The sequence below is a fragment of the Mustelus asterias genome, chromosome 24, assembly GCF_964213995.1.
Source record: "Mustelus asterias chromosome 24, sMusAst1.hap1.1, whole genome shotgun sequence".
Taxonomy (NCBI): Eukaryota; Metazoa; Chordata; class Chondrichthyes; order Carcharhiniformes; family Triakidae; genus Mustelus; species Mustelus asterias.
In genome coordinates, this window is record NC_135824.1 from 58,965,444 (window position 1) to 58,991,718 (window position 26,275).

General features: G+C 48.6%; 1 protein-coding gene across 1 annotated transcript in view; it reads left to right on the forward strand.

The window, feature by feature from the left end:
• The window catches only part of LOC144511464 (calpain-9), a 50,230-nt gene extending 25,344 nt beyond the window's left edge, over positions 1 to 24,886 (forward strand). The window contains exons 13-20 of the mRNA XM_078241848.1: positions 1,744 to 1,821; positions 2,496 to 2,556; positions 4,677 to 4,741; positions 9,109 to 9,177; positions 11,588 to 11,666; positions 13,963 to 14,079; positions 20,964 to 21,022; positions 21,839 to 24,886. Of these exons, the coding sequence (XP_078097974.1) occupies positions 1,744 to 1,821; positions 2,496 to 2,556; positions 4,677 to 4,741; positions 9,109 to 9,177; positions 11,588 to 11,666; positions 13,963 to 14,079; positions 20,964 to 21,022; positions 21,839 to 21,865 (555 nt within the window). The 3' untranslated portion in view covers positions 21,866 to 24,886. The remainder of the gene's footprint in view (positions 1 to 1,743; positions 1,822 to 2,495; positions 2,557 to 4,676; positions 4,742 to 9,108; positions 9,178 to 11,587; positions 11,667 to 13,962; positions 14,080 to 20,963; positions 21,023 to 21,838) is intronic.
• The last annotated feature ends 1,389 nt before the right edge of the window (positions 24,887 to 26,275 follow it).

The following is a 26,275-nucleotide window of genomic DNA, read 5'->3' on the forward strand; positions in this document are numbered from 1 at the left end:
GCGTGTGTGTGTGTTTGCGTGTGTGTGTGTTTGCGTGTGTGTGTGTTTGCGTGTGTGTGTGTTTGCGTGTGTGTGTGTTTGCGCGTGTGTGTTTGCGCGTGTGTGTGTTTGCGCGTGTGTGTGTTTGCGCGTGTGTGTGTTTGCGCGTGTGTGTGTTTGCGCGTGTGTGTGTTTGCGCGTGTGTGTGTTTGCGCGTGTGTGTGTTTGCGCGTGTGTGTTTGCGCGTGTGTGTTTGCGCGTGTGTGTTTGCGCGTGTGTGTTTGCGCGTGTGTGTTTGCGCGTGTGTGTTTGCGCGTGTGTGTTTGCGCGTGTGTGTTTGCGCGTGTGTGTGTGTTTGCGTGTGTGTGTGTTTGCGCGTGTGTGTGTTTGCGCGTGTGTGTGTTTGCGCGTGTGTGTGTTTGCGCGTGTGTGTGTTTGCGCGTGTGTGTGTTTGCGCGTGTGTGTGTTTGCGCGTGTGTGTGTTTGCGCGTGTGTGTGTTTGCGCGTGTGTGTTTGCGCGTGTGTGTTTGCGCGTGTGTGTTTGCGCGTGTGTGTTTGCGCGTGTGTGTTTGCGCGCGCGTGTGTTTGCGCGCGCGTGTGTTTGCGCGCGCGTGTGCGTTTGCGCGCGCGTGTGCGTTTGCGCGCGCGCGTGCGTTTGCGCGCGCGTGTGCGCGTTTGCGCGCGCGTGTGCGCGTTTGCGTGCCGCGCACGCGTGTGTGTGTTTGCACGCGTGTGTGCGTGTGTGTGTATTGTATACACATGTACATGCATGTCTGTGCGCATGTGCAAGTTTTTAAAAAATTCATTCATGGGACATGGGCGTCGCTGGCTGGGCCAGCATTTATTGCCCATCCCTAGTTGCCCGAGGGCAGTTGAGAGTCAACCACATTGCTGTGGCTCTGGAGTCACATGTAGGCCAGACCGGGTAAGGACGGCAGATTTCCTTCCCTAAAGGGACATTAGTGAACCAGATGGGTTTTTCCGACAATGGTTTCATGGTCATCAGTAGATTCTTAATTCCAGATATTTTTTATTGAATTCAAATTCCACCATCTGCTGCGGCGGGATTCGAACCCGGGTCCCCAGAACATTCGCTGAGTTTCTGGATTAATAGTCTACTGGTAATATCACTAGGCTATCGCCTCCCCTGAGGCAATGGTATTGTGTGTGCATTCATTGTTGGGATGTGGGCATTGCTGACAACGCCAGAATTTATTGCCTAAAGGTGGTGCTGAACCACCACAATGGCTCTCAGTGAACAGGCACGGTAGCACAGTGGTTAGCGCTGCTGCCTCACAGCGCCAGGGACCTGGGTTCGATTCCCAGCTTGGGTCACCGTCTGTGCGGAGTCTGCACGTTCTCCCCGTGTCTGCGTGGGTTTCCTCCGGGTGCTCCGGTTTCCTCCCACAGTCCAGAGATGTGCGGGTTAGGTTGATTGGTCGTCCTAGTGTCAGGGGGATTAGCAGGGTAAATATGTGGGGTTACGGGAATGGCGCCTGGGTGAGATTGTGGCCGGTGCAGACTCGATGGGCCGAATGGCCTCTTCCTGCACTGTAGGGGTTTCTATGATTCTATGATAAATTGCCCCTTAGTGTCAGGGGGGTTAGCAGGGTAAATATGAGGGGTTACGGAGATAGGGCCTGGGTGGGATTGTAGTTGGTGCAGACCCGATGGGCCGAATGGCCTCTTTCTGCACTGTAGGGATTCTATGATATTCTAAGAACTGATCTGTAAATATTGAGCGTGTGCACGCTTTACCTTCAGGTTGTCCCGGCTCTCGCACCCTGTCCACTCCCCTCTGCTGCAGAATCCAAGGATTTGTTTGACAAGTTCTGCGGATCGGTGAGTTTGCACTTGTTCACCTCCAGAGCTTTCCTCTGCCCTCTCACAAGGATGTGGACTTTTTGCTGGGCTCCTTACGCTTGCAGGTGAATGGCTCGTGCGGGGGGCATCAGCCACGTTTATTTCTCAGCGAGGCTATTTGACCAGCTGGGAACGTTGGGAGGGGAAAATGGGAAATCACAATATGAAACCTTCAGGACTCTGTATACCCAGATTCAGCAAGAGTGATACAATTAAAGACAAGTTCATCATCTTGTGTGTCAACGTGGGGGGGGGCGATACCATGGCACAGCGGTTAGCACTGCTGCCTCACAGCGCCAAGGACGCGGGTTCGATTCCCGGCTTGGGTCACTGTCTGTGTGGAGTCTGCACGTTCTCCCCGTGTCTGCGTGGGTTTCCTCCGGGTGCTCCGGTTTCCTCCCACAGTCCAAAGATGTGCGGGTTAGGTGGATTGACCATGCTAAAAATTGCCCCTTAGTGTCAGGGGGACTAGCTAGGGTAAATACATGGGGATAGGCCATGGCTGGGATTGTTGTCAATCCCTTGATGGCCCGAATGGCCTCCTTCTGCACTGCGGGAATTCTATGATTCTTCTTCGATTCTAAGTATTTAGGAGACTGGGAGGTGGGGTTGTATAACCGGTACGCTTTACTGAGATCTGATCGTTCTTTCAGGATGAAGCTATTTCAGCGCTGGAGCTACAGAAACTTCTGGCCGAAATCATGCAGAAAACCGGTAAAAGATCTTTCATTGTTGGAGTGATGCATGGTGGCACAGTGGTTAGCACGGCTGCCTCACAGCGCCAGGGACCCGGGTTCGATTCCCGGCTTGGGTCACTGTCTGTGCGGAGTCTGCACGTTCTCCCCGTGTCTGCGTGGGTTTCCTCCGGGTGCTCCGGTTTCCTCCCACAGTCTGAAAGACGTGCTGGTTAGGTGGATTGGCTGTGCTAAATTCTCCCTCAGTGTACCCGAACAGGCGCCGGAGTGCGGCGACTAGAATACTTTCACAGTAACTTCACTGCAGTGTTAATGTAAGCCTACTTCTGACACTAATAAATAAACTTTAAAAAAATACATGTCAAAATAATGAGACACTCAGTTACCCTCAGGTGACACGGTAGCACAGTGGTTCGCGCTGCTGCCTCCCAGCATCAGGGACCTGGGTTCGATTCCCGGCTTGGGTCACTGTCTGTGTGGAGTCTGCACGTTCTCCCCGTGTCTGGGTGGGTTTCCTCCGGGTGCTCTGGTTTCCTCCCACAGTCTGAAGGACGTGCGAGTTAGGTGCATTGGCTAAATTGTCCCTTAGTGTCCTGGGATGTGTAGGTTAGAGGGACTAGCGGGGAAAATATGTGGGGTAACGGAGATAGTGTCTGGGTGGGATTGTTATCGCTGCAGGCTCGATGGGCCGAATGGTCTCTTTCTGCACTGTCGGGATTCTATGATTCTAATCCCCAGAATGATTGAGCGTTGAGAGGATTGCATTACAAGGACAGGGTGTATAGACTGGGGTGGTATTCCCCGGAGTATAGAAGATTAGGGAATGATCTAATTTGGACATTTAGGATAATTGAAGGAGTCTATCGACTCTCCCTCCTACCAGAGTCTAGAGCAAGGGTACCTAAACGTGAAGTTCAGTAGAGATGTCCATCTTCACCTAAAGGATAACGGAGACTTGAAACTCTCTTCCCCAGTTTAGAACATAGATCATTACAGCGCAGTACAAGCCCTTCGGCCCTCGATGTTGTGCCGACCAGTGGAACCAATCTAAAGCCCCTCTAATCTACACTATTCTAATATCATCCATATGTTTATCCAATAACCATTTGAATGCTCTTAATGTTGACAAGTCCACTACTGCTGCAGGCAGGGCATTCCACGCCCTTACTACTCTCTGAGTAAAGTACCTACCTCTAACATCTGTCCTATATCTCTCACCCCTTAAGTTAAAGCTATGGTTTAGCAATCTCTTGCTGAAACCCCCCCCTTCCCCGCACCCCTCTCCCCATCAAGCTGTATTCAGTGGAGTTTAGAAGGATGAGGGGGGATCTCATTGAAACTTCCAGAATACTGAAAGGCCTGGATAGAGTGGACGCGGGGAAGATGTTTCCATTAGTCGGAGAGACTGGGATCCGAGGACACAGCCTTGAGTAAAGGGGTGACCCTTTAGAACCGAGATGAGGAGGAATTTCTTCAGCCAGAGGGTGGTGAATCTGTGGAATTCCATTTCCACAGAGGAGGCCGGGTCATTGAGTGTATTTAAGACAGAGATAGATAGGTTCTTGATTGTTTAAAGTTTTTTAAGTTTTTGAAGTTAATTTATTAGTGTCACAAGTAGGCTTACATTAACACTGCAATGAAGTTACTGTGGAAATCCCCTAGTTGCCACACTCCAGCGCCTGTTCGGGTACACTGAGGGAGAATTTAGCATGGCCAATTCACTTAACCAGCACGTCTTTCGGACTGTGGGAGGAAACCGGAGCACCCGGAGGAAACCCACGCAGACACAGGGAGAACATGCAGACTCCACACAGACAGTGACCCAAGCTGGGAATCGAACCCGGATCCCTGGCGCTGTGAGGCAGCACACCGTGCCACCCCGCAGTAAGGGGATCAAAAGATTACTGGGAAAAGTCAAGAGAATGGCCTAATTCTGCTCCTATATCGTATGGTCTTTAAGACTTTCCTTAAGCCCTACCTCTTTGACCAAGCTTTTGGTTACGTGTCCTAATATCGCCTTATGTGGCTCAGTGTCCTGTGTTGCTTTGTGAAGTTGCTGGGAAGTGACTTGGGCTATTTCCGAATGTGGAAGGTGCTATATAAATACGGGTTGTTGTTGTTGATGTGTTCTCCTTCTAGGTCTTAATGAGAAGTGGGATGAGTTTGGTCTGGATGCCTGCAAGAGCCTCATTTCCCTGACCGATGTATCCTGCTGTCCCGTGTAGCGGCACTGCTTGTGGTGATGGTTAATTCTTCCGTCCATGCTCTTCCTTTTACTACTCTCCCTCCCTCAGGCTGGGGTCTGATTCCTCAGGAGGAGGTTAAGGGGCCACAAGTCTCACACACGAGACTAGAAATTTAAATAGTCTGCACATTAGAAACATAGAAAATTGGTGCAGAAGGAGGCCATTCAGCCCCTCGAGCCTGTACCAACATTCAACATGATCACGGTTGATCATGCACTTTCAGTATCCCACTCCCAATTTCTCTCCATACCACTTGATCCCTTTAGCCACAAGGGCCACGTCCAGCTCCCTCTTGAACATATCTAACCAACTGGCCCCGGCAGCTTTCTGTGGTAGAAAATTCCACAGGTTCACAACTATCTGAGTGAAGAAGTTCTTCCTCATCTCAGTCCTGAATGGCTTACTCCTTATTTTTAGACTGTGACCCCTAGTTCTGGACCCCCACCAGAACATCGGGAACATTCTTCCCGCATCTAGCCTGTCCAATCCCATCAGGATTTTATTTGTTTTTATGAGATCCCCTCTCATTCTTCTAAATTCCAGTGAGTGGAAGCTCAGTCGATCCAGTCTCTCTCCATGTCAGTCCAGATAGTGCTGGCAGTGGCCCAGTTACTTTAACCGGGTCGAGGGCTTACGGGTAATTAGAGTCATAGAGGTTTATAGCATGGAAACAGGCCCTTCGGCCCAACTTGTCCTTGCCGTCCTTTTTTTTTAACCACCATGCTAGTCCCAATTGCCCGCGTTTAGCCCATATCCCTTGATACCCATCTTACCTATGTAACTGTCTAAATGTTTTTTAAAAGACAAAATTGTACCCGCCTCTACTACTACCTCTGGCAGCTTGTTCCAGACACTCACCACCCTCTGTGTGAAAAAATTGCTCCTCTGGACCTTTTTGTGTCTCTCCCCTCTCACCTTAAACCTACGTCCTCTAGTTTTAGACTCCCCTACCTTTGGGAAAAGATGTTGATTATCTAGCTGATCTGTGCCCCTCATTATTTTATGGACCTCTATAAGATCACCCCTCAGCCTCCTATGCTCCAAGGGAAAAAAGTCCGAGTCTATCCAGCCTCTATCCAGTTCTATCCCGTCTATCCAGGCAACACGGTGGCACAGTGGTTAGCACTGCTGCCTCACAGCACCAGGGACCCGGGTTCGATTCCGCCACGGGTGACTGTCTGTGTGGACTTTGCACGTTCTCCCCGTGTCTGCGTGGGTTTCCTCCGGGTGCTCCGGTTTCCTCCCACACTCCAATGATGGGCGGGTTAGGTTGATTGGCCGTGCTAAATTAACCTTAGTGTCAGGGGGATTAGCAGGGTAAATATGTGGGGTTACGGGAATAGGGGCTGGGTGGGATAATGGTCGGTGCAGACTCGATGGGCCGAATGGCCGCCTCCTGCACTGTAGGGACTCTATGGATCTCCTTATAAGTTAACTGTGAATGCAGTGCAAATGACACTGGCCCTGTCTTTACACACAACTTCCAGCAAGGGGTGCTGATGAGCAGCTAGGAATGGGAAGGAATGCTGGCTGATTTAATGTTTTTTATCTCTCCTGCCCTCGGGGCGTTGTAACCAACTGTAGTGACTAACAACCTTTCAAAATGAAATATTTTTTTGATCTAAGACTCAACAGTACAAAGAAAGAAACCAGCAGGTGCGCACGACAAGCACATTCAGGCTCTGTGAATGAATAGGAGAGATACGTGTCCCTGCAGAGTTCTAACTCTGAGTTACAGAGATGGGGCTGAGATAAATGTCTGATAATCCAGATGGATTTCTACAGCGTTAGGAGGCATTTATGGTTACATGATGTGGAGTTCACAAGAGATGGGATGCTTCCCACTCCGCACTCCCCTTCCCACGTGACCAGATTGGAATTTGAACTGTTGTCTGGGCCTGTAACGAGAGACAGATTATTTCCTTAGACAAACATGGGCACTTTGCCCACAGCAGACATGGCTGACCGCTTATTTTAAGATCCTGTTGTTGTGCTGCAGCATCCTGTGTGAGACATTTTCACATTATTTTTTCTCTATAATCTGTAATGACATTTTTGGCATTCAAAACTTTTCAATCCCGACAGGAAATTTCAAACGGGCGGATTGGATAAAAGTAGGGCTCTGGAGTGGGGGGGGGGGAGAATCATAGAATCCCGACAGTGCAGAAGGAGGCCATTCGGCCCATTGAGCCAGCACCGACAACAATCCCAGCCAGGCCCAATCCCTGTAACCCCATATATTACCCTGCAAATCCCCTGACACGAAGGGGCAATTTAGCATGGCCAATCCAAGAACCCAAACATCTTTGGACACTAAAGGGCAATTTAGCATGACCAGTCCACCCAAACTACACATCTTTGGACACTAAAAGACAATTTAGCATGGCCAAACCATCCAACCTACACATCTTTGGACACTAAAAGACAATTTAGCATGACCAGTCCACCCAACCTACACATCTTTGGACACTAAGGGGCAATTTAGCATGGTCCATAAGAACATAAGAAATAGGAGCAGGAGTAGGCCATCTAGCCCCTCGAGCCTGCCCCGCCGTTCAATAAGATCATGGCTGATCTGAAGCGAATCAGTTCCACTTACCCGCCTGATCCCCATAACCCCTAATTCCCTTACCGATCAGGAATCCATCTATCCATGATTTAAACATATTCAACGAGGTAGCCTCCACCACTTCAGTGGGCAGAGAATTCGAGAGATTCACCACCCTCTGAGAGAAGAAGTTCCTCCTCAACTCTGTCCTAAACTGACCCCCCTTTATTTTGAGGCTGTGTCCTCTAGTTCCAGCTTCCTTTCTAAGTGGAAAGAATCTCTCCACCTCTACCCTATCCAGCCCCTTCATTATCTTATAGGTCTCTATAAGATCCCCCTCAGCCTTCTAAATTCCAACGAGTACAAACCCAATCTGCTCAGTCTCTCCACCTAACCTGCACATCTTTGGACACTTAAGGGGCAATTTAGCATGGCCAAGCCATCCAACCTACACATTTTTGGAGTGTGGGAGGAAACCGGAGCACCCGGAGGAAACCCACGCAGACATGGGGAGAACGTGCAAACTCCACACAGGCAATCACCCAAGGCTGGAATCGAACCCGGGTCCCTGGCGCTGTGAGGCAGCAGTGCTAACCACTGGGCCAAAGTGCTTGCCCAGCCTTTGGCTCAGTACCTTTCCAAGGTTGACTACCTGGCTTGCCTCAGTGGTGCTCTGCTGCCATTGGTGAATTCCACGTAGTTTACAGGGGAAATCAGACAACAGAGATGCCGCAGACTGAGTTTGTGCACCTCCCAGTGGCCAACTGTAGAGCTGCAAGGACCTGAGACCTGGAGCCTGACTGTCCCCGGGGGGAATGGGTGACCTGAGACGCAGGGGAAAGCAAATATCTATTTTCAAAAATGAAATCAGCACATTTTATTGGAAATTGATTTGAATACAAGCACAGTGTTATTGTTTAGAGTTGTAGGGATATACAGCACGGAAACAGGCCCTTCCGCCCAGCTCCTCCATGCCGACCAGGTTTCCTAAGCTGAACTAGTCCCATTTGCCTGTGTTTGGCCCATATCCCTCTAAACCTTTCCCATCCATGTACCTGTCCAAATGTCTTTTTAAATGTTGTAATTGTACCCGCCTCTACCACCTGTGGGGTGGCACAGTGGTTAGCACTGCTGCCTCACAGCGCCAGGGACTTGGGTTCAATTCCCAGTCTTGGGTCATTGTCTGCACGTTCTCCCCGTGTCTGCGTGGGTTTCCTCCGGGTGCTCCGGTTACGTCCCACAGTCTGAAAGAAGTGCTGGTTAGGGTGCATTGGCCGTGCTAAATTCTCCCTCAGTGTACCCGAACAGGCGCCAAGTATGGCGACTAGGGGAATTTCACAGTAACTTCGTTGCAGTGTTAATGTAAGCCTACAGGTGACACTAATAAATAAACTTTAAAACTTTTTAAAAAACTTTTTAAAAACTTTAAAACCTCCTCTGGCAGCTCATTCCACAGACGCACCACCCTCTGTGTGGAACAAGCTAATATCATTATTTGCCCTGCAAACGACAAGTTACAACTCAAAGAAACAGCAGGTTTCAGCTCAGGAAAAGACTGGACATCAGGTGCATCTTTACACTGGAATAGCTTCTGTGGATTGAAGAACCACTTGTAAGTGAAAAAGGTGCCCCTCAGTCCCTTTTAAATCTTTCCCCTCTCACCTTTAACCCATGCCCTCGAGTTTGGACACCCCTACCCTGTCTGCGGAGGGTTGCTGGCTGTTGTCAAATCTTAAGTCTGACTCTCGGTAGCTTCTTTAACGTGGGACAAACTCAGAGACGTGGATTTGGAAAGATGGAATTCACGGAATTCGGTCATCTCTGGAGTAAAGTCTGCCAGTGGACGGTGAGTGTAAAAGGCACAGCAGAGTTGAACGTCGCTGTACAGGGGAGAGTCAGTGATCAAGTGGAGCTGGTTGGAGGCACTGGACATGGTCTCCAGAAGCCCCCTTAATGTGCGCCACTGGGCAGGGAACGGAACCTGGCACTTTCCTGGTCTGTATTGTTCTGGATTGAGCAGAGCAGGGTAAGGGAAGATTTAGTAGAGGTGAAACATTATTACCAATTAATGGTTGAAAGTTTGATAGCTGGTTCGATTCCCGGCTTGGGTCACTGTTTGTGTGGAGTCTGCACGTTCTCCCCTTGTCTGCGTGGGTTTCCTCCGGGTGCTCTGGTTTCCTCCCGCAGTCCAAAGATGTGCGGGTTAGATTGATTGGCCATGCTAAATTGCCCCTTGGTATCCGGGGATGTGTAGGTTAGAAGATTAGCGGTGCAAATGTGTGGGGATGTGGGGATAGGGCCTGGGGTGGGATCGTTGTTGGTGCTGACTTGATGGGCCGAATGGCCTCCTTCTGCACTGTAGGGTTTCTATGATTCTAGTTTCTGCTCAACTCTGTTTTAAATTTGCGACCCCTTATCCTCAGACTGTGACCTCTCGTCCTAGAATGTCCCACAAGAGGAAGCATCCGCTCCACGTCTACTTTATCCACACCTTTTATCATCTTGTATACCTCAATTTGATCTCCCCTCATTCTTCTAAATTCCAGAGAGTGTTGACCTAAACTGTTCAATCTCTCTTCATATGACAAACCCCTCATCTCTGGAATCAATCTAGTGAACCTCCTCTGAACTGCCTCCAATGCCACTACATCTTTCCTCAAATAAGGGGACCAAAACTGTGCACAATACTCCAGGTGCGGCCTCACCAATGCCTTATTTAGTTGCAACAAAACTTCCTTGGCTTTACATTCTATTCCTTATATGGGACACTTGACTTTCTCAATCAGGGTATAGATTACAAAAGCAGGGAGGTCATGTTGGAGTTGTATAGAACTTTGGTGAGGCCACAGCTGGAACACTGTGTGCAGTTCTGGTCGCCACATTATAGGAAGGATGTGATTGCACTGGAGGGGGTGCAGAGGAGATTCACCAGGATGCTGCCTGGGATGGAGCGTTTAAGTTATGAAGAGAAGTTGGATAGACTTGGGTTGCTTTTGTTGGAGCAGAGAAGACTGAGGGGCGACCTGATCGAGGTGTACAGGATTATGAGGGACATGGATAGGGAGCAGCTGTTCCCCTGAGTTGAAGGGTCAGTTATGAGGGGACCCTAGTTAAAAGTGAGGGGTGGGAGGTTTAGGGGGGATTTGAGGAAAAACTTTTTTACCCAGAGGGTGGTGAGGGTCTGGAATGCGCTGCCTGGGAGGGTGGTGGAGAGGGGATGCCTCACATCTTTTAAAAAGTACCTGGGTGAGAACTTGGCGCATCATAACATTCAAAGGCTATGGGCCACGTGCTGGTAAATGGGATTAGGTGGGCAGGTCAGGGCCTTTCATGCGTAGGTGTAGACTCGATGGGCCGAAGGGCCTCTCCTGCACTGTAACACTCCGTGAAAGTGGTAGGATTGAAATAAGAGATGAGAAGGGCTGTGATGTAGAGGGAGAGAGAATAAAAGGGAAAGCGAGGCGACTATCGAATAGCAAGTCGTGTTTTAATATCTAATCTCAGAGGTTTAGCTCAGGAAAAAATAATTAATGGAAGCAATTAATGAAACAGGCGCCTCTAATTAATTGCATAGCACAAAGAAATTGCGATATAAAGTTGACCACTATTGTAACAAATGGGTGGATAGTCAGAGGCTTTTCCCCAGGGTGGAAAGGGCAACTACAAGAGGGCACAGGTTAAAGGTGAGAGGTGGTAAATTTAGAGGAGAGGTGCAGGGAAAGTTTTTCACACAGAGGGTGGTAGGTGCCTGGAATGCACTGCCAAGATATGGGCGGCACGGCAGCACAGTGGTTAGCACTGCTGCCTCACAGCGCCAGGTACCCGGGTTCGATTCCCAGCTTGGGTCACTGTCTGTGCGGAGTCTGCACGTTCTCCCCGTGTCTGCGTGGGTTTCCTCCGGGTGCCCCGGTTTCCTCCCACAGTCCGAAAGACTGCATTGGCTGTGCTAAATTCTCCCTCAGTGTACCAGAACAGGTGCTGGGGTGTGGCGACTAGGGGATTTTCACAGTAACTTCATCGCACTGTTAATGTAAGCCTTACCTGTGACAATAATAAATAAACATTTTAACAGTGGAGATGGTGGAAGAGGCACAATAGCAATGTTTAAGGTGTATCTTGATAGACCCACGAAAGGGAGGCAAACAGAGGGATAGAAACCGCGTATCAGCACAGGCTAGAGAGGCCGAAGGGCCTGTTCCTATGCTGTATTGTTCTTTGTTTAAATAACCTCTTGTTTTTATTTTCATTTCCTCCAGCGAGTGTTCAGTCAGTTTGACAGGAATGGATCAGGGACCATGGACAGTCAAGAGATGTTCAGCGCCTTGCAAGCAGCAGGTGGGGCTATCGAGCTAACTTCAGTCTTGTGAGCAATATGCTGTAGGAATGTGCAAGGTAACTGGTAAGAAGTCTCACAACACCAGGTTCAAGTCCAACAGGTTTATTTGGTGGCACAAGCCACAAGCTTTCGGAGCGCTGCTCCTTCATCAGGTGAGTGGGAGTTGTGTTCACAAACAGGGCATATAAAGACACAAACTCAATTTACAAAATAATGGTTGGAATGTGAGTCTTTACAGGTAATCAAGTCTTAAAGGTACAGACAATGTGAGTGGAGAGAGGGTTAAGCACAGGTTAAAGAGATGTGTATTGTCTCCAGCCGGGACAGTTAGTGAGATTTTACAAGCCCAGGCAAGTCGTGGGGGGTTACAGATAGTGTGACATGAACCCAAGATCCCGGTTGAGGCCGTCCTCATGTGTGTGGAACTTGGCTATCAGTCTCTGCTCAGCGACTCTGCGTTGCCGTGTGTCTTGAAGGCCGCCTTGGAGAACGTTTACCCGAAGATCAGAGGCTGAATGCCTGTGATTGCTGAAGTGTTCCCCGACAGGAAGGGAACACTCCTGCCTGAGAACAGTCTTGCCTGGTGATTGCCGAGCAGTGTTCATTCATCCATTGTCGTGGCGTCTGCATGGTCTCCCCAATGTACCGTGCCTCGGGACATCCTTTGATGATAACTGGTGTCAGGGAGCCTGCTCTGCAGCTTAATTTCTAATTTACTTCCATTTCTTTCCCAGTGAAGTCTTTCAAGGTACTTTACTTGGTTTACCGAGCAAGAATGGATCAACCGGTTTGCTGGTGTGATTTTAATTTCACTTATTATTGTCAGGTGTATTGGGATACAGTGAAAAGTATTGTTTCTTGCATGCTATACAAAGCATACTGTTCATAGAGAAGGAAAGGAGAGGGTGCAGAATGTAGTGTTACAGTCATAGCTAGGGTGTAGAGAAAGATCAACTTAATGCGAGGTAGGTCCATTCTGAAGTCTGACAGCAGCAGGGAAGAAGCTGTTCTTGAGTCAGTTAGTGAGTGATCTCAGACTTTTGTATCTTTTTCCCGATGGAAGAAGGTAGAAGAGAGAATGTCCGGGGTGCGTGGGGTCCTTGATTATGCTGGCTGCTTTTCCGAGGCAGTGGGAAGTGTAGACGGAGTCAATGGATGGGAGGCTGGTTTGTGTGATGGACTGAACTTCATTCACGACCCTTTTGTAGTTTCTTGCCGTCTTGGGCAGAGCAAGAGCCAAACCAAGCTGTGATACAACCAGAAAGAATCATAAAATCCTACGAGGCAGAAGGAGGCCATTCAGCCCATCTAGTCTGCACCAATCACTATCCCACCCAGGTCCTATTCCCATGCATTTACCCTAGCTAGTCCCCCTGACACTAAGGGGCAATTTAGATTGGCCGATCCACCTAACCCGCACATCTTTGGACTATGGGAGGAAAGCAGAGCATCCAGAGGAAACCCACGCAGACACGAAGAGAATGTGCAAACTCCACACAGACAGTGATCCGAGCCGGGAATCGAACCCGGGTCCCTGGTGCTCTGAGGCAGCAGCTAACCACTGTGCCCCCTAAGAATGCTCTCTATGGTGCATCTGTAAAAATTGGTGAGAGTCGTAGCGGACATGCCAAATTTCCTTCGCCTAATAAGAAAGTAGAGGCGTTGGTGGGGCTTTCTTAACTATAGCGTCAGTGTGGAGGGACCAGGACAGGTTGTTGGTGATCTGGACACCTAGAAACCTGAAGCTCTCGACCATTTCCACTTCAACACCATTGATGTAAACAGGTACATGTTCTCCACTACGCCCCCTGAAGTCGATGACTATCTCCTTCATTTTAGTTTGAAGTTTATTTATTAGTGTCACAAGTAAGGCTTACATTAACACTGCAATGAAGTTACTGTGAAAATCCCCCAGTCACCACACTCCGGCGCCTGTTCGGGTTACACTGAGGGAGAATTTAGCATGGCCAGTGCACCCTAACCAGCACGTCTTTCGGAATGTGGGAGGAAACCGGAGCGTGCGGAGGAAACCCACCCAGACACGGGGAGAAGGTGCAGACTCCACACAGACAGTGACCCGAAGCCGGGAATCGAACCCAGGTCCCTGGCGCTGAGGCGCAGCAGTGCAGCTACCCACTGTGCCACCCACTGAGGGAGGGATTGCAGAGTGAACTGCATTGAGTTCTTGTTCCTTGTATCAAATCTTTAAACCTCAGTGTAATAGATTTGGAGCTGACCTGCTCTGCTGATGCTATGGCCAATGTTTTATCTCCCGGTTTAATTGCTTTTTTCTAGGATTCCAAGTAGATGAGTTCTTGATGCAGTTGATTGGGCTCCGGTACACTGACCCCGATCTGACCTTCAGCTACGTGAACTTCATTTGCTGCCTGACCAGGTTGGACGCCATGATCCGTGAGTCATTTTCACTTTTTCCTGCCCCTGAAGGCCATCCTGCTACTGGATGGGTCGAAACACGGGGTGGCAGCTTTTGATTTGATTTATTATTGTCACATGTATTAACAGACAGTGAAAAGTATTGTTTCTTACGCGCTATACAGACAAAGCATACCGTTCATAGAGAAGGAAAGGAGAGAGTGCAGAATGTAGCGTCACAGTCATAGCTAGGGTGTAGAGAAAGATCAACTTAATGCGAGGTAGGTCCATTCTAAAGTCTGATGGCAGCAAGGAAGAAGCTGTTCTTGAGTCGGTTGGTGCGTGACCTTTTTCCCGGACGGAAGAAGGTGGGAGAGAGAATATCCGGGGAGTCCTTGATTAGGCTGGCTGCTTTTCCGAGGCAGCGGGAAGTGTAGACAGAGTCAATGGATGGGAGGCTGGTTTGAATGATGGACTGGGCTTAATTCACAACCCTTTTAGTTCCTTGCGGTCTTGGGCAGAGCAGGAGCCCCATACCAAGCTGTGATACAACCAGAAAGAATGCTTTCTGTGGTGCATCTGTAGAAGTTGGTGAGAGTCGTAGCGGACATGCCAATTTTCCTTAGTCTTCTGAGGAAGTAGAGGCGTTGGTGGGGCTTTCTTAACTATAGTGTTGCAGCCTCAACAAGCAGTTTCTGAGCTTCTAGCCCATTTTTTCCCCCTCAGGAGCGAAATTCTGGCCATTCACATCTCTTCAGGTAGAAGGAGCTTTGATGTCTCTGTATTTGTTATTGTCCTGGCTGGAGGAATGTGTGTTAGTCAATCTCATTGGTAATTGCAATGAGGTGTGAGATTCCACAAGCATGAGAGTAGAATTTGTGATCTCTGTTCAGAGGCTTCCAGAGCAGATGGCCAAACCTGTAGGTCATGTGACCTGTAGCAGCCATATTGTGGTTCAGGAAAAAAGTCCATTTAATAAAAGGAAGAAAGCTTGACGTACAACATTTGGATTTCTTTCACATTTTATTGACATAAAACAACGTGCAAGACCTTCGAGCTTTCTCGAAGGTCAACCCACGGGAAAGCGACTGGCCCGGATGGGCTACCCGGACGAGCACTCGGATCCTGCGCGGATCAGCTGGCGGGGGTATTCGCAGACATCTCCAACCTCTCTTTACAACAACCTGAGGTCCCTATCTGCTTCAAGAAGACGACCATCATCCCGGTACCAAAGGAAAACCAAGCAGCGTGCCTCAATGACTATCGTCCGGTGGCTCTGACATCCATCATTGTGAAGTGCTTTGACAGGTTAGTCATGGCATGAACCAATTCCCGGACTACCTGGATCCACTACAGTTTGCCTACCGCCGCAACAGGTCCACAGCAGACCCCATCTCCCTGGCCCTGCACTCAACCCTGGAACACCTAGATAACAAGGGCACCTATGTCAGTCTCCTATTTATTGACTACAGCTCAGCCTTCAACACTATTATTCCGACGAAACTCATCTCCAAACTCCGTGGCCTGGGCCTGGGCTCCTCCCTCTGCGACTGGATTCTGAACTTCCTAACTCACAGACTTCAATCAATAAGGATAGGCCACAACGCCTCCTCCATGATCATCCTCAACACCGGTGCCCCACAACGCTGTGCTCTCAGCCCCCTACTATACTCCTTATACACCTCTGACTGTGTGGCTAAATTCCCCTCCAATTCGATTTTCAAGTTTGCTGACGACACTACCGTAGTGGGTCGGATCTCAAACAGTGACGAGACAGAGGACAGGGATGAGATAGAGAATCTGATGCGGTGACAATAATCTCTCCCTCAATGTCAACAAAACGAAGGAGATTGTCATCGACTTCAGGAAGTGTAGAGGAGAACATGCCCCCGTCTAAATCAACAGGAACGAAGTAGAAAGGGTCGAGAGCTTCAAGTTTTTGGGTGTCCAGATCACCAACAAACTGTCCTGGTCCCCCCCACGCCGACACTATAGTTAAGAAACCCACCAGAAGACAAAGGAAATTTGGCATGTCATCTACGACTCTCACCAACATTTACAGATGCACCATAGAAAGCATTCTTTCTGGTTGTATCACAGCTTGGTATGGCTCCTGCTCTGCCCAAGACCGCAATAAACTACAAAAGGTCGTCAATGTAGCCCAATCCATCACGCAAACCAGCCTCCCATCTATTGACTCTGTCTACACTTCCCGCTGTCTCAGCAAAGTAGCCAGCATAATTAAGGACCCCACGCGGCCCGGACATTCTTCCACCTTCTTCGGTCGGGAAAAAGATACAAAAGTCTGAGGTCACGTACCAACTGACTCAAGAACAGCTTCTTCCCTGCTGCTGTCAGACTTTTGAATGGACCTACCTTACATTAAGTTGATCTTTCTCTACACCCGAGCTGTGACTGTAACACTACATTCTGCACTCTCTCGTTTCCTTCTCTATGAACGGTATGCTTTGCCTGTATAATGCGCAAGAAACAATACTTTCCACTGTATGCCAATACATCGGACAATGATAAATCAAATCAAATAATATATATGAGTGGCACGGTGGTGGGGCACTGCTGCCTCACAGCGCCAGGGACCCGGGTTCAATTCTCGGCTTGGGTCACTGTCTGTGTGGAGTTTGCACATTCTCCCCTGTGTCTGCGTGGGTTTCCTCCGGTTGCCCCGGTTTCCTCCCACACTCCAAAGATGTGCGGGTTAGGTGGATTGGCCGTGCTAAATTGACCCTTAGTGTCAGGGGGACTAGCTAGGGTAAATGCATGGGGTGATGGGGATAGGGGCTGGGTGGGATTGCAGTCAGTGCAGACTCAATGGGCTGAATGGCCTCCTTCTGCACTGTAGGATTCTGTGATTCTATACATATTTACTCCAGGGATGTAGCAAGGCTTAATTCATTGTCTATCCTTAGTTGAGCTGAGGGCATCGGAATAAACTGGATTCAGAAAGGACGGGATTAAAGTCAAGTTGCCAGCTCTTGGTTACATAGAAACATAGAAATTAGGAGCAGGAGGAGGCCATTCAGCCCTTTGAGCCTGCTCCGCCATTCATTTTGATCATGGCTGATCTTCCAACTCAATCGCCTAATCACGCTTTCTCCTCCATATCCTTTGATCCCCTTGGCCCCCAAGTGCTATATCTAACTGCCTCTTGAAATCACACAATGTTTTGGCCTCGACTACTTTCTGTGATAGCGAATTCCACAGGCCCACCACTCTCTGGGTGGAGAAATTTCTCCTCATCTCTGTCCTGAGCGGTCTACCCTGTATCCTCAGATTGTGACCCCTGGTTCTGAACTCCTGCCCCCATTGGGTGAGCCAATTGGTTTCGTTTTAAACGATTCTACGGTCACTTTTCTGAAATGGATTTTCCAGCCACAGATTGACTGAATTTATTTTCAAACTCTTTTGCCCTGGTGGGATTTGAAATCCTGATTTCTGGGTCAGTTTGATAACCGTGGGACTGCTGCTCTGCCTAATCCTCGGAGTGCTCGACCTAGCCCTGTGTTACCTTCCTGACCTGTTTGACTCAGTTCACAGGAGGGCGTTCCTTCAGAAGCAGCCAATGGGGAGACAATCCGCCTCCTTTTTATTACTCATGTCAGTATTATCCCAGGGAAGAAATCTCCAATGACAATGTTCCGACATGTTTCTGGCCCTCCGTATTCACAAGGTGTGTTCAAAGAAAGGATTAAATTCCATTCCAAGGTGCGTGACCGGGGCAGGAACCTGAGCTTCTGAAATGACACAGGAACGCTGTCTCTGTCGGTTCAAATACCTTCCTTCCCCGTTGACCACTCTCTCTTTCATTTAGAATTTGAGATCTCTGTTTAGCAGAGCGGCACGGTGGCCCAGTGGTTAGCACTGCTGCCTCACAGCGTCAGGGACGCGGGTTCAATTCCGGCCCCGGGTCACTGTCTGTGTGGAGTTTGCACGTTCTCCCCGTGTCTGCGTGGGTTTCCTCCGAGTGCTCTGGGTTTCCTCCCACACTGCAAAGACGTGTGGGTTAGGTGGATTCGCCATGCTAAATCAGCCTTTAGTGTCAGGGGGATTAGCAGGTTAATGTTTGGGGTTATGGGGATAGGATCTGGGTGAGATTGTGGTTGGTACAGACTTGATGGGCCAAATGGCCTCCTTCTGTACTCTATGTATTCTATCCAGTTGCATTTCTATAGCTGCTTTTGGGATGTCCCAAACTTTCTACAATTAAGTACTTTCTGAACCACTGTTATAATGTAGGAAATCTGGGAACCAGTTTGTGCACAGCAAGCTCCCACAAGCAATGAGATAAATGACCAGATAATAGCTTTAATGTTTAAATTTATTATCACAAGTAGGCTTACATTAACTGCAATGAAGTTACTGTGAAAATCCCGTAGTCGCCACACTCTGGCGCCTGTTCGGGTACACTGAGAGAGAATTTAGCATGGCCAATGCATCTAACCAGCACATCTTTCGGACTGTGGGAGGAAACCGGAGTACCCAGAGGAAACCCACGCAGACACTGGGAGACCGTGCAGACTCCTCACAGATAGTTACCCGAGCCGGGTATCGAACCCGGATCCCTGGCTCTGTGAGGCAGCAGTGCCAATCGCTGTTCCACCGTGATTGAGGGATAAATATTGACCAGAGTACTGGAGGAAGCACCCGTGTCCTCCTTCAAAGGTGTGCTGTGGGATCTTTTATATCCACTTGAGAAAGCAGATCGAGCCTCGATTTAATGTTTCATCTGAATGATGGCAGCTCCTGACAGGGTTGTGCTCACTTCGGGCTGGGGGTCCAGTTAGCTCAGATGGGTGGACAACTGGTTCGTGCCGCAGAGCGATGCCCACAGCTTGGGTTCAATTCCCATACTGGCTGAAGTTTTCATGAAGGCCCCACCTTCTCAAGCTGAGAATCATAGAATCCCTACAGTGCAGAAGGAGGCCATTCAGTCCATCGAGTCTGCACCAACCCTCCGACGGAGCATTTTACCCAGGCCCTATCCCCATAACCCCACATATTTCCCCCGCAAATTCCCCTCACCTACACATCTTTGGACACTAAGGGGCAATTTTGCATGGCCAATCCATCTAATCTACATATCTTGGGACACTAAGGGGCAGATTACCATGGCCAATCCCCCTAACCCACATATCTTTGGACACTAAGAGGCAATTTAGCACGGCCAATCTACCTAACCTACACATTTTTAGACACTAAGGGGCAATTTACCACGGCCAATCCACCTAACCTGCACATCTTTGGACTGTGGAAGGTAACCGCAGTACCCAGAGGAAACCCACGCGGATATGGGGAGGACGTGCAAACTCCACACAGACAGTCACCCAAGGTTGGAATTGAACCTGGGTCCTTGGCGCTGTGAAGCAGCAGTGCTAATCACTGTGCCACCGTGCCGCCCTCGTCAGGTGTGGTGTTCCTCGGGATAAATCACCACCAGTCAGCTCAAAGGAGGGAGCAGCTTATGGTCACCTGGGATTGTGGCGACCTTACCATTTTTACCTTTGTGAGAGCCGATCTCTTTCATTTTTGTTTCTCACTGTCCCTGAAAGATGTTGTTTCGTACAGACCTGACATTCCTTCATCCTTTATTAATTCAGCATCTTTGAATCTCAATAAACAACAAAAGCATAGCAATGACCGCCAATCAGACAAAAGATAGCAAGTACACACCCAGAGTTGCCCAAGACTGGTCAGGTTGGATGCTGTGCATAGTTCTACACCCGACCAATACCGGCTGTAACGCCAAGAAAAAAATGTTTATCTTGCAGGGAGTTGAAGGGTCATGACCCTCAGTGAAGGATAGCACCAAGGTTAGGAAGCAAAGTTGAGATAGTTGGAGAGGTATTGATTACGTTGTTGCCAGCATGGGTTTTGAAATGACAGAGTTGCACAGCCTTGGGAAGATAATTGTTAGGGAGGAGGTGACAAAAACAACTGATGTTTGTGTGTGCTGCCTTTAAAACGTCTTAAGTCTCTTCACAAGAGCATTATAAAAACAGCACTGGGCCACGTAAGAAATATTACATCAGATGCTTGGTTAAATCATAGAATCCCACAGTGCAGAAGGAGGCCATTCGGCCCATTGAGTCTGCACCGACCACAATCCCCCTGACACTAAAGGATTAATTTAGCATGGCCAATCCACCTAACCCGCACATCTTTGGACTGTGGGAGGAAACCGGAGCACCCGGAGGGAACCCACGCAGACACGGGGAGAATGTGCAAACTCCACACAGACAAGTGACCCAAGCCGGGAATCGAACCCAGAGACACACTTACCACTTAACTTGTTTGACCGCATTATGAATCCACCTTCCATGGCCATCAAGCCCTGGGGTTCTGGCCCGGGGTTGGGTGGACAGACACTAATCTACTGTGCTATGGTTAGCAGTGTTGTCTCACAGCTCCAGGGACCCGGGTTCGATACCACCTTTGGGTGAGTGTCTATGTGGATACTGCCACGTTCTCCCCGTGTCTGTGTGGGTTTCCTCCGGGTGCTCCGGTTTCCTCCCACACTCCAAAGATGTGCGGGATAGGTGGATTGGCCATGGTAAATGGTGAGATATGCTGTCAGAGAGTCGGTGCAGACTCAATGGGCCAAATGGCCTCTTCTGAACGGTAGGCATTCTATGAATTCTAAGACCTCTCATATACTTTTCTAACTGCTCCTTTAAATGCATCAGTACCGTTCACTTCAACTTCACTCTGACGAAGATATCCACATCCTCGCCACCCTTTGGCCAAAGAAGATTTTTCTAAGCTCCGTTTGATTTCTTGATGACTACTTTATATTGATGGCATCTCATTATTCATGGAATCCAAGACTATTTCAGTAACTGCAAATGTGACACATCTAATCAATTGTAAACATTGATCCAAGATAATGGAATTTGATTCTGTTCCAGGAACGTTCAAAATTATGGACAAGTTTGGAACAGGAGCGATTAACATCAACTATAAAGAGGTAAGTTAGGAGACTCATTCTCTTCCCTAACTTCAACATGCATCAGTATATTTCCAGAAGGTTTATTTTGCCAGTCGAAGTCTTGACATAAATGCAGATACATTTCCTCACTGTCAGAAACATCATGCTGGGCTAGGTCCTGATGGTTATTCTCTGCTCGCCCAGATATCCACGGTCTGACTTGGTTAGCGCAATGGGGTGGATGGCTGGTTCGTGACGCAGAGCGATGCCAACAGCACGGGTTCGATTCCCGTACCGGCTGAGGTTATTCATGAAGTGGGTGGCCTTCTCCACCTTGCCACTCGCCTGAGGTGCGGTGACCCTCAGGTTAAATCACCACCAGTCATTTCTCTCCCCCCACCCCTCAAAGGGGAAAGCAGTCTACGGTTGTCTGGGTTATTTGGGCAACACGGTGGCACATTGGTTAGCACTGCTGCCTCACAGCGCCGAGGATCCGGGTTCGATCCCGGCCTCAGGTCTGTGTGGTGTTTGCACGTTCTCCCTGTGTCTGCGTGGGTTTTCTCTGGGTGCTCCGGTTTCCTCCCGCACTCCAAAGTTGTGCGAGTTAGGTTGATTGGCCATTCTAAATTGCCCCATAGTGTCAGGGCGACCAGCAAGGGTAAATAGGGATATGGGGAAAGGGCCTGGGTGGGTGTGGGGTCGGTGCAGGCTCGATGGGCCTTCCGCACTGTAGGGATTCTATGATTATCTGGGACTATGGTGCCTTTATCTTGTATCATTGTGTTTACATATGTGGAATTATCACTTCCCAATCTGGTTTCCTGAAACATGATCTTTCTGTTCCTTTCCCTGTAGTGGCTCCAGGTGACAATGTACGGCTAGGATTCTATGACCCAGTCACTCAACTGGAAAAGGAGCTCTCGCACAAGGAGGTTCAGAAAAGCATTGGGTCCCCGGAGCCTGGTGGCAAGGAGGGGTTATATGACCCATTTAACCTGACACATCCTGGCATACCCATTGAATAGATAGTAGATCCTTAGTGATTGCCTGGGGTATTACCGCACTCGGAGATACTGTGACCACAGGGATATTCCAGCATCCAAGGTACTTCTCCAAGTCACTTATTCACCGATCTCCTATATTCATTTAAACATTGCCTTGCTGCTTTTATAACTCAAGTTTTGTGTCAGTTCATCTAAATTTGTAGAGGCTGTGACTCAACAAACAATTGCATTTCATAAGTTCATAAGATATAGGAGCAGAATGAGGTCATTCGGCCCATCGAGTCTGCTCCGCCATTCGATCATGGCTGATATGTTCCTCATCCCCATTTTCCTGCCTTCTCCCCATAACCCTTCAACCCATTCCCAATTAAAAATCTGTCTAACTCTTCCTCAAATTTACTCTGTCCCAGCACCCACCGCACTTTGGGGCAGCGAATTCCACAGATTCACAACCCTTTGGAAGAAGTAGTTTCTCCTCAACTCTGTTTTAAATTTGCGACCCCTTATCCTCAGACTCTGACCTCTCGTCCTAGAATGCCCCACAAGAGGAAGCAACCGCTCCACGTCTACTTTATCCAGACCTTTTATCATCTTGTATACCTCAATTTGATCTCCCCTCATTCTTCTAAATTCCAGAGAGTATCGGCCTAAACTGTTCAATCTCTCTTCATACGACAAACCCCTCATCTCTGGAATATAGAACCTTTAACATAGCAAAACATTCCAAGTCACTTCAGAAAAGTACTTTCAAAGACAATTTGACATTGAGCCCTCCAAGGACAGGTGGCCAAAGGCTTGGTCAAAGAGAGAGATTTTAAGGGGCGACTTAAAGGAGGTGAGAGAGAGAACAGGAGGAGAGATTTGGGAAGGGAATTCCAGAGCTTTGGGGCCTATGGCTGCCAATGGTACATAGGAACATAGGAATTAGGAGCAAAAGTAGACCATTCGGCCCTTCGAGACTGCTCCGCCGTTCAGTCAGATCATGGCTGATCTCTCCCTGGTCTCAAATCCACCTCCCCACCTGCTCCCCATATCCCCTTAACCCATTTTGTATCAGAAATATATCCATCTCCTTCTTGAAACCATTCAATGATTCAGACTCCACCGCGCGATGGGGCAGCGAGTTCCACAAATTCACCACCCTCTGCGAGAAGTAGTTCCTCCTCATCTCAGTTTTAAGTCTACCGCCTCTCAGTGATGGAGCAATTCAAATTGGGGATACTCAAGAAGCCAGAATTATATGAACACAGACATAGCCCTTAACAAATATATCTAATATGTTCCAATCAAACCAAAGCCGTAGACAAAAGACCCTTTTCACAGGTTTAACAGCACCGACTAAGGCTCACATGGTACTAGACTTGGGACCTCTGGATGAATCCTGCAGTTCTCCGGATTCACTCTAAAGACAGGGCAGCTTCCCAAAACACCAGAGAGACCCTGGTCCGGCCCCAACAACAACAGATTTACACCTTTCAGGGATTCAGAGAATTTCCAAAGGGAAAAAGAACAGGGAGAGAGAGAGAAAACACTTCTTTTTAGCTTGCTGTCCCTTCTAAAACTCAAAACCTGCAGCTCCAACCTGGAAAATGAATTTCTGTCACCTGACCTGCCTACAGTTTTTTTTCCTCCCGACAATGACATCACCTCAGGCTGTGAGCATGAATTAAAAAAAGAACTCTTAAAGGTACACTAACATCACAATATCAAAGATCCCATTATTCCACATTGCTTCCTGGTATCCTCATCAATAATCATCCCTCAACCTACATCACTAAATCAAAGCAGATTATCTGAACATTATCACAATTATGTATGTAAATTGGCTGATTCATTTCCTGCATAATAACAGTGACATAATAACAGCGTCTTGGGTAAAGAATGCACCAATGGGAAGAAAATGGCTTCACTGGATTAGTCACCCAGAGACTCAGGCTAATGCTCTTGGGGGTGGGGACCACAGTTTCAAATCCCACCAGGCCAGTTGGTGAGACTTATTAATTAATCAATCGGTGGCACAGTGGTTAGCACTGCTGCCACACGGCGCCAGGGACCCGGGTTCAATTACTGGCTCGGGTCACTGTCTGTGTGGAGTCTGCATGTTCTCCCCGTGTCTGTGTGGGTTTCCTCTGGGTGCTCCGGTTTCCTCCCACAGTCCAAAGATGTGCGGGTTAGGTGGATTGGCCGTGCTAAATTGCCCCTTTAGTGTCAGGGGGACTAGCTAGGGTAAATGCATGGGGTTATGGGGAAAAGGCCTGGGTGGGATTGTTGTTGGTGCAGACTCGATGGACTGAATGGCCTTCTTCTGCACTGTAGGGATTTCATGATTCTATGAAAGCTCGGCTCAGTAATGGTAACTATCTTTGATTGTTGTAAAAACCCATCTGGTTCACTAATATGCTTTAGGGAAGGAAATTCCCCCTCCTTTGCCCAATCTGGCCCACACATTACTGACAGCAATGTGGTCGACTCTTAACTTCCTTCCAAAATTTCTGAGCGAGACACTAAGTTCACGATAATTAGGGATAGGCAGCAAATGCTGGCCTTGCCAGCGACATACACATCACATTAACATAAAAACATTCCTGTGTGTGATTTTTTTAAAAAATGCAGGAAATACTTAGCAGCTCAAGCAGGCAACATCATAGAACAATAGAATCAGAATCCCTACAGTGCAGAAGAGGCCATTCAGCCCATTGAGTCTGCACCAACAGGGTATCTTACCCAGGCTTTCTGCCCCACCCTATCCCCATAACCCCACACAAATTAACCGTGGCAGCACGGTAGCACAGTGGTTAGCACTGCTGCTTCACAGCTCCAGGGACCTGGGTTCGATTCCCGGCTTGGGTCACTGTCTGTGTGGAGTTTGCACATTCTCCCCATGTCTGTGTGGGTTTCCTCCGGATGCTCCGGTTTCCTCCCACAGTCCAAAGATGTGTGGGTTAGGTTGAATAGCCATGCTAAAATTGCCCCTTAGTGTCCTGGGATGCGTAGATTAGAGGGATTAGCGGGTAAAATATGTAGGGATATGGGGGTAGGGCCTGGGTGGGATTATGGTCGGTGCAGACTCGATGGGCCGAATGGCCTCTTTCTGTACTGTAGGGTTTCTATGAATCCACCAAACCCGCACATCCTTGGACTGGAGAATAGACCATAGAATCTCTACAGTGCCAGAAGGAGGCCGTTCGGCCCATCGAGTCTGCACTGACCACAATCCTACCCAGGCCCTATCCCCATAACCCCATGCATTTACTCTAACTAATCCCCTGACACTGAGGGTCAATTTACAATGGCCAATCCATCTAACCCACACACCTTTGGACTGTGGGAGAAAACCGGAGCACCCGGAGGAAACCTATGCAGACACGGGGAGAACGTGCAAACTCCAAGCCGGGAATCGAACCCGACTCCCTGGCGCTGTGAGGCAGCAGTGCTAACCACCGTGCCACCCTAAAGTTTATTTATTAGTGTCACAAGTAGGCTTACATTAACTGAGGGGGGGGAATCCGGAGCACCCAGAGAAAAACCACACAGACAGTTACCCGAGGCTGGAATCGAACCCGGGTCCCTGGCGCTGTGAGGCAGCGGTGCTAACCACTGTGCCACCTGATTTCAGATTTCCAGCATCCACAATCCTTTGCTTCTGTACTTTCCAGTGTGCGTTAGTTTCCACACAGCCAGTAAGTGTTTACAATCTCAGTGGGTTAAAAACTGCAGCAAATCTATGTGAAACCACAGGAAATTAACAAATTCTCACCTCATGGCTATAAGTGATCAAACATAAAACCCATGCTTCATTTTGCATTGTTCAGATGTTTGCATTGATGTTTTTATTTGAGTAACAGATTGTAACTATACCAAAGAAAATTGAATAAAAAGCACCAAAATCAAGTTGTATTATTTTAACAAAGCTCTTTTTTTGACTCTTTAAAAATATTAATTCTTGAAAGTAAGCCTCGTCGGCAAGCTTAGCATTTTATTTTCCAACTACAATTGCCCTGCACTATCTCCTGCCAATGCTATATGGCCATGTGCGCATACGCACTGGGTCTGTGCAGACATCCCTCTGCTCAGTCAGAAAGCAGTTCATGTCTTGATTAAAGTTTATTTATTAGTGTCACAAGTAGGCTTACATTAACACTGCAATGAAGTTACTGTGAAAATCCCTGAGTCGCCACACTCCGGCGCCTGTTCGGGTACACTGAGGGAGAATTTAGCATGGCCAATGCACCCTAACCAGCATGTCTTTCAGACTGTGGGAGGAAACTGCAGCACCCGGAGGAAACCC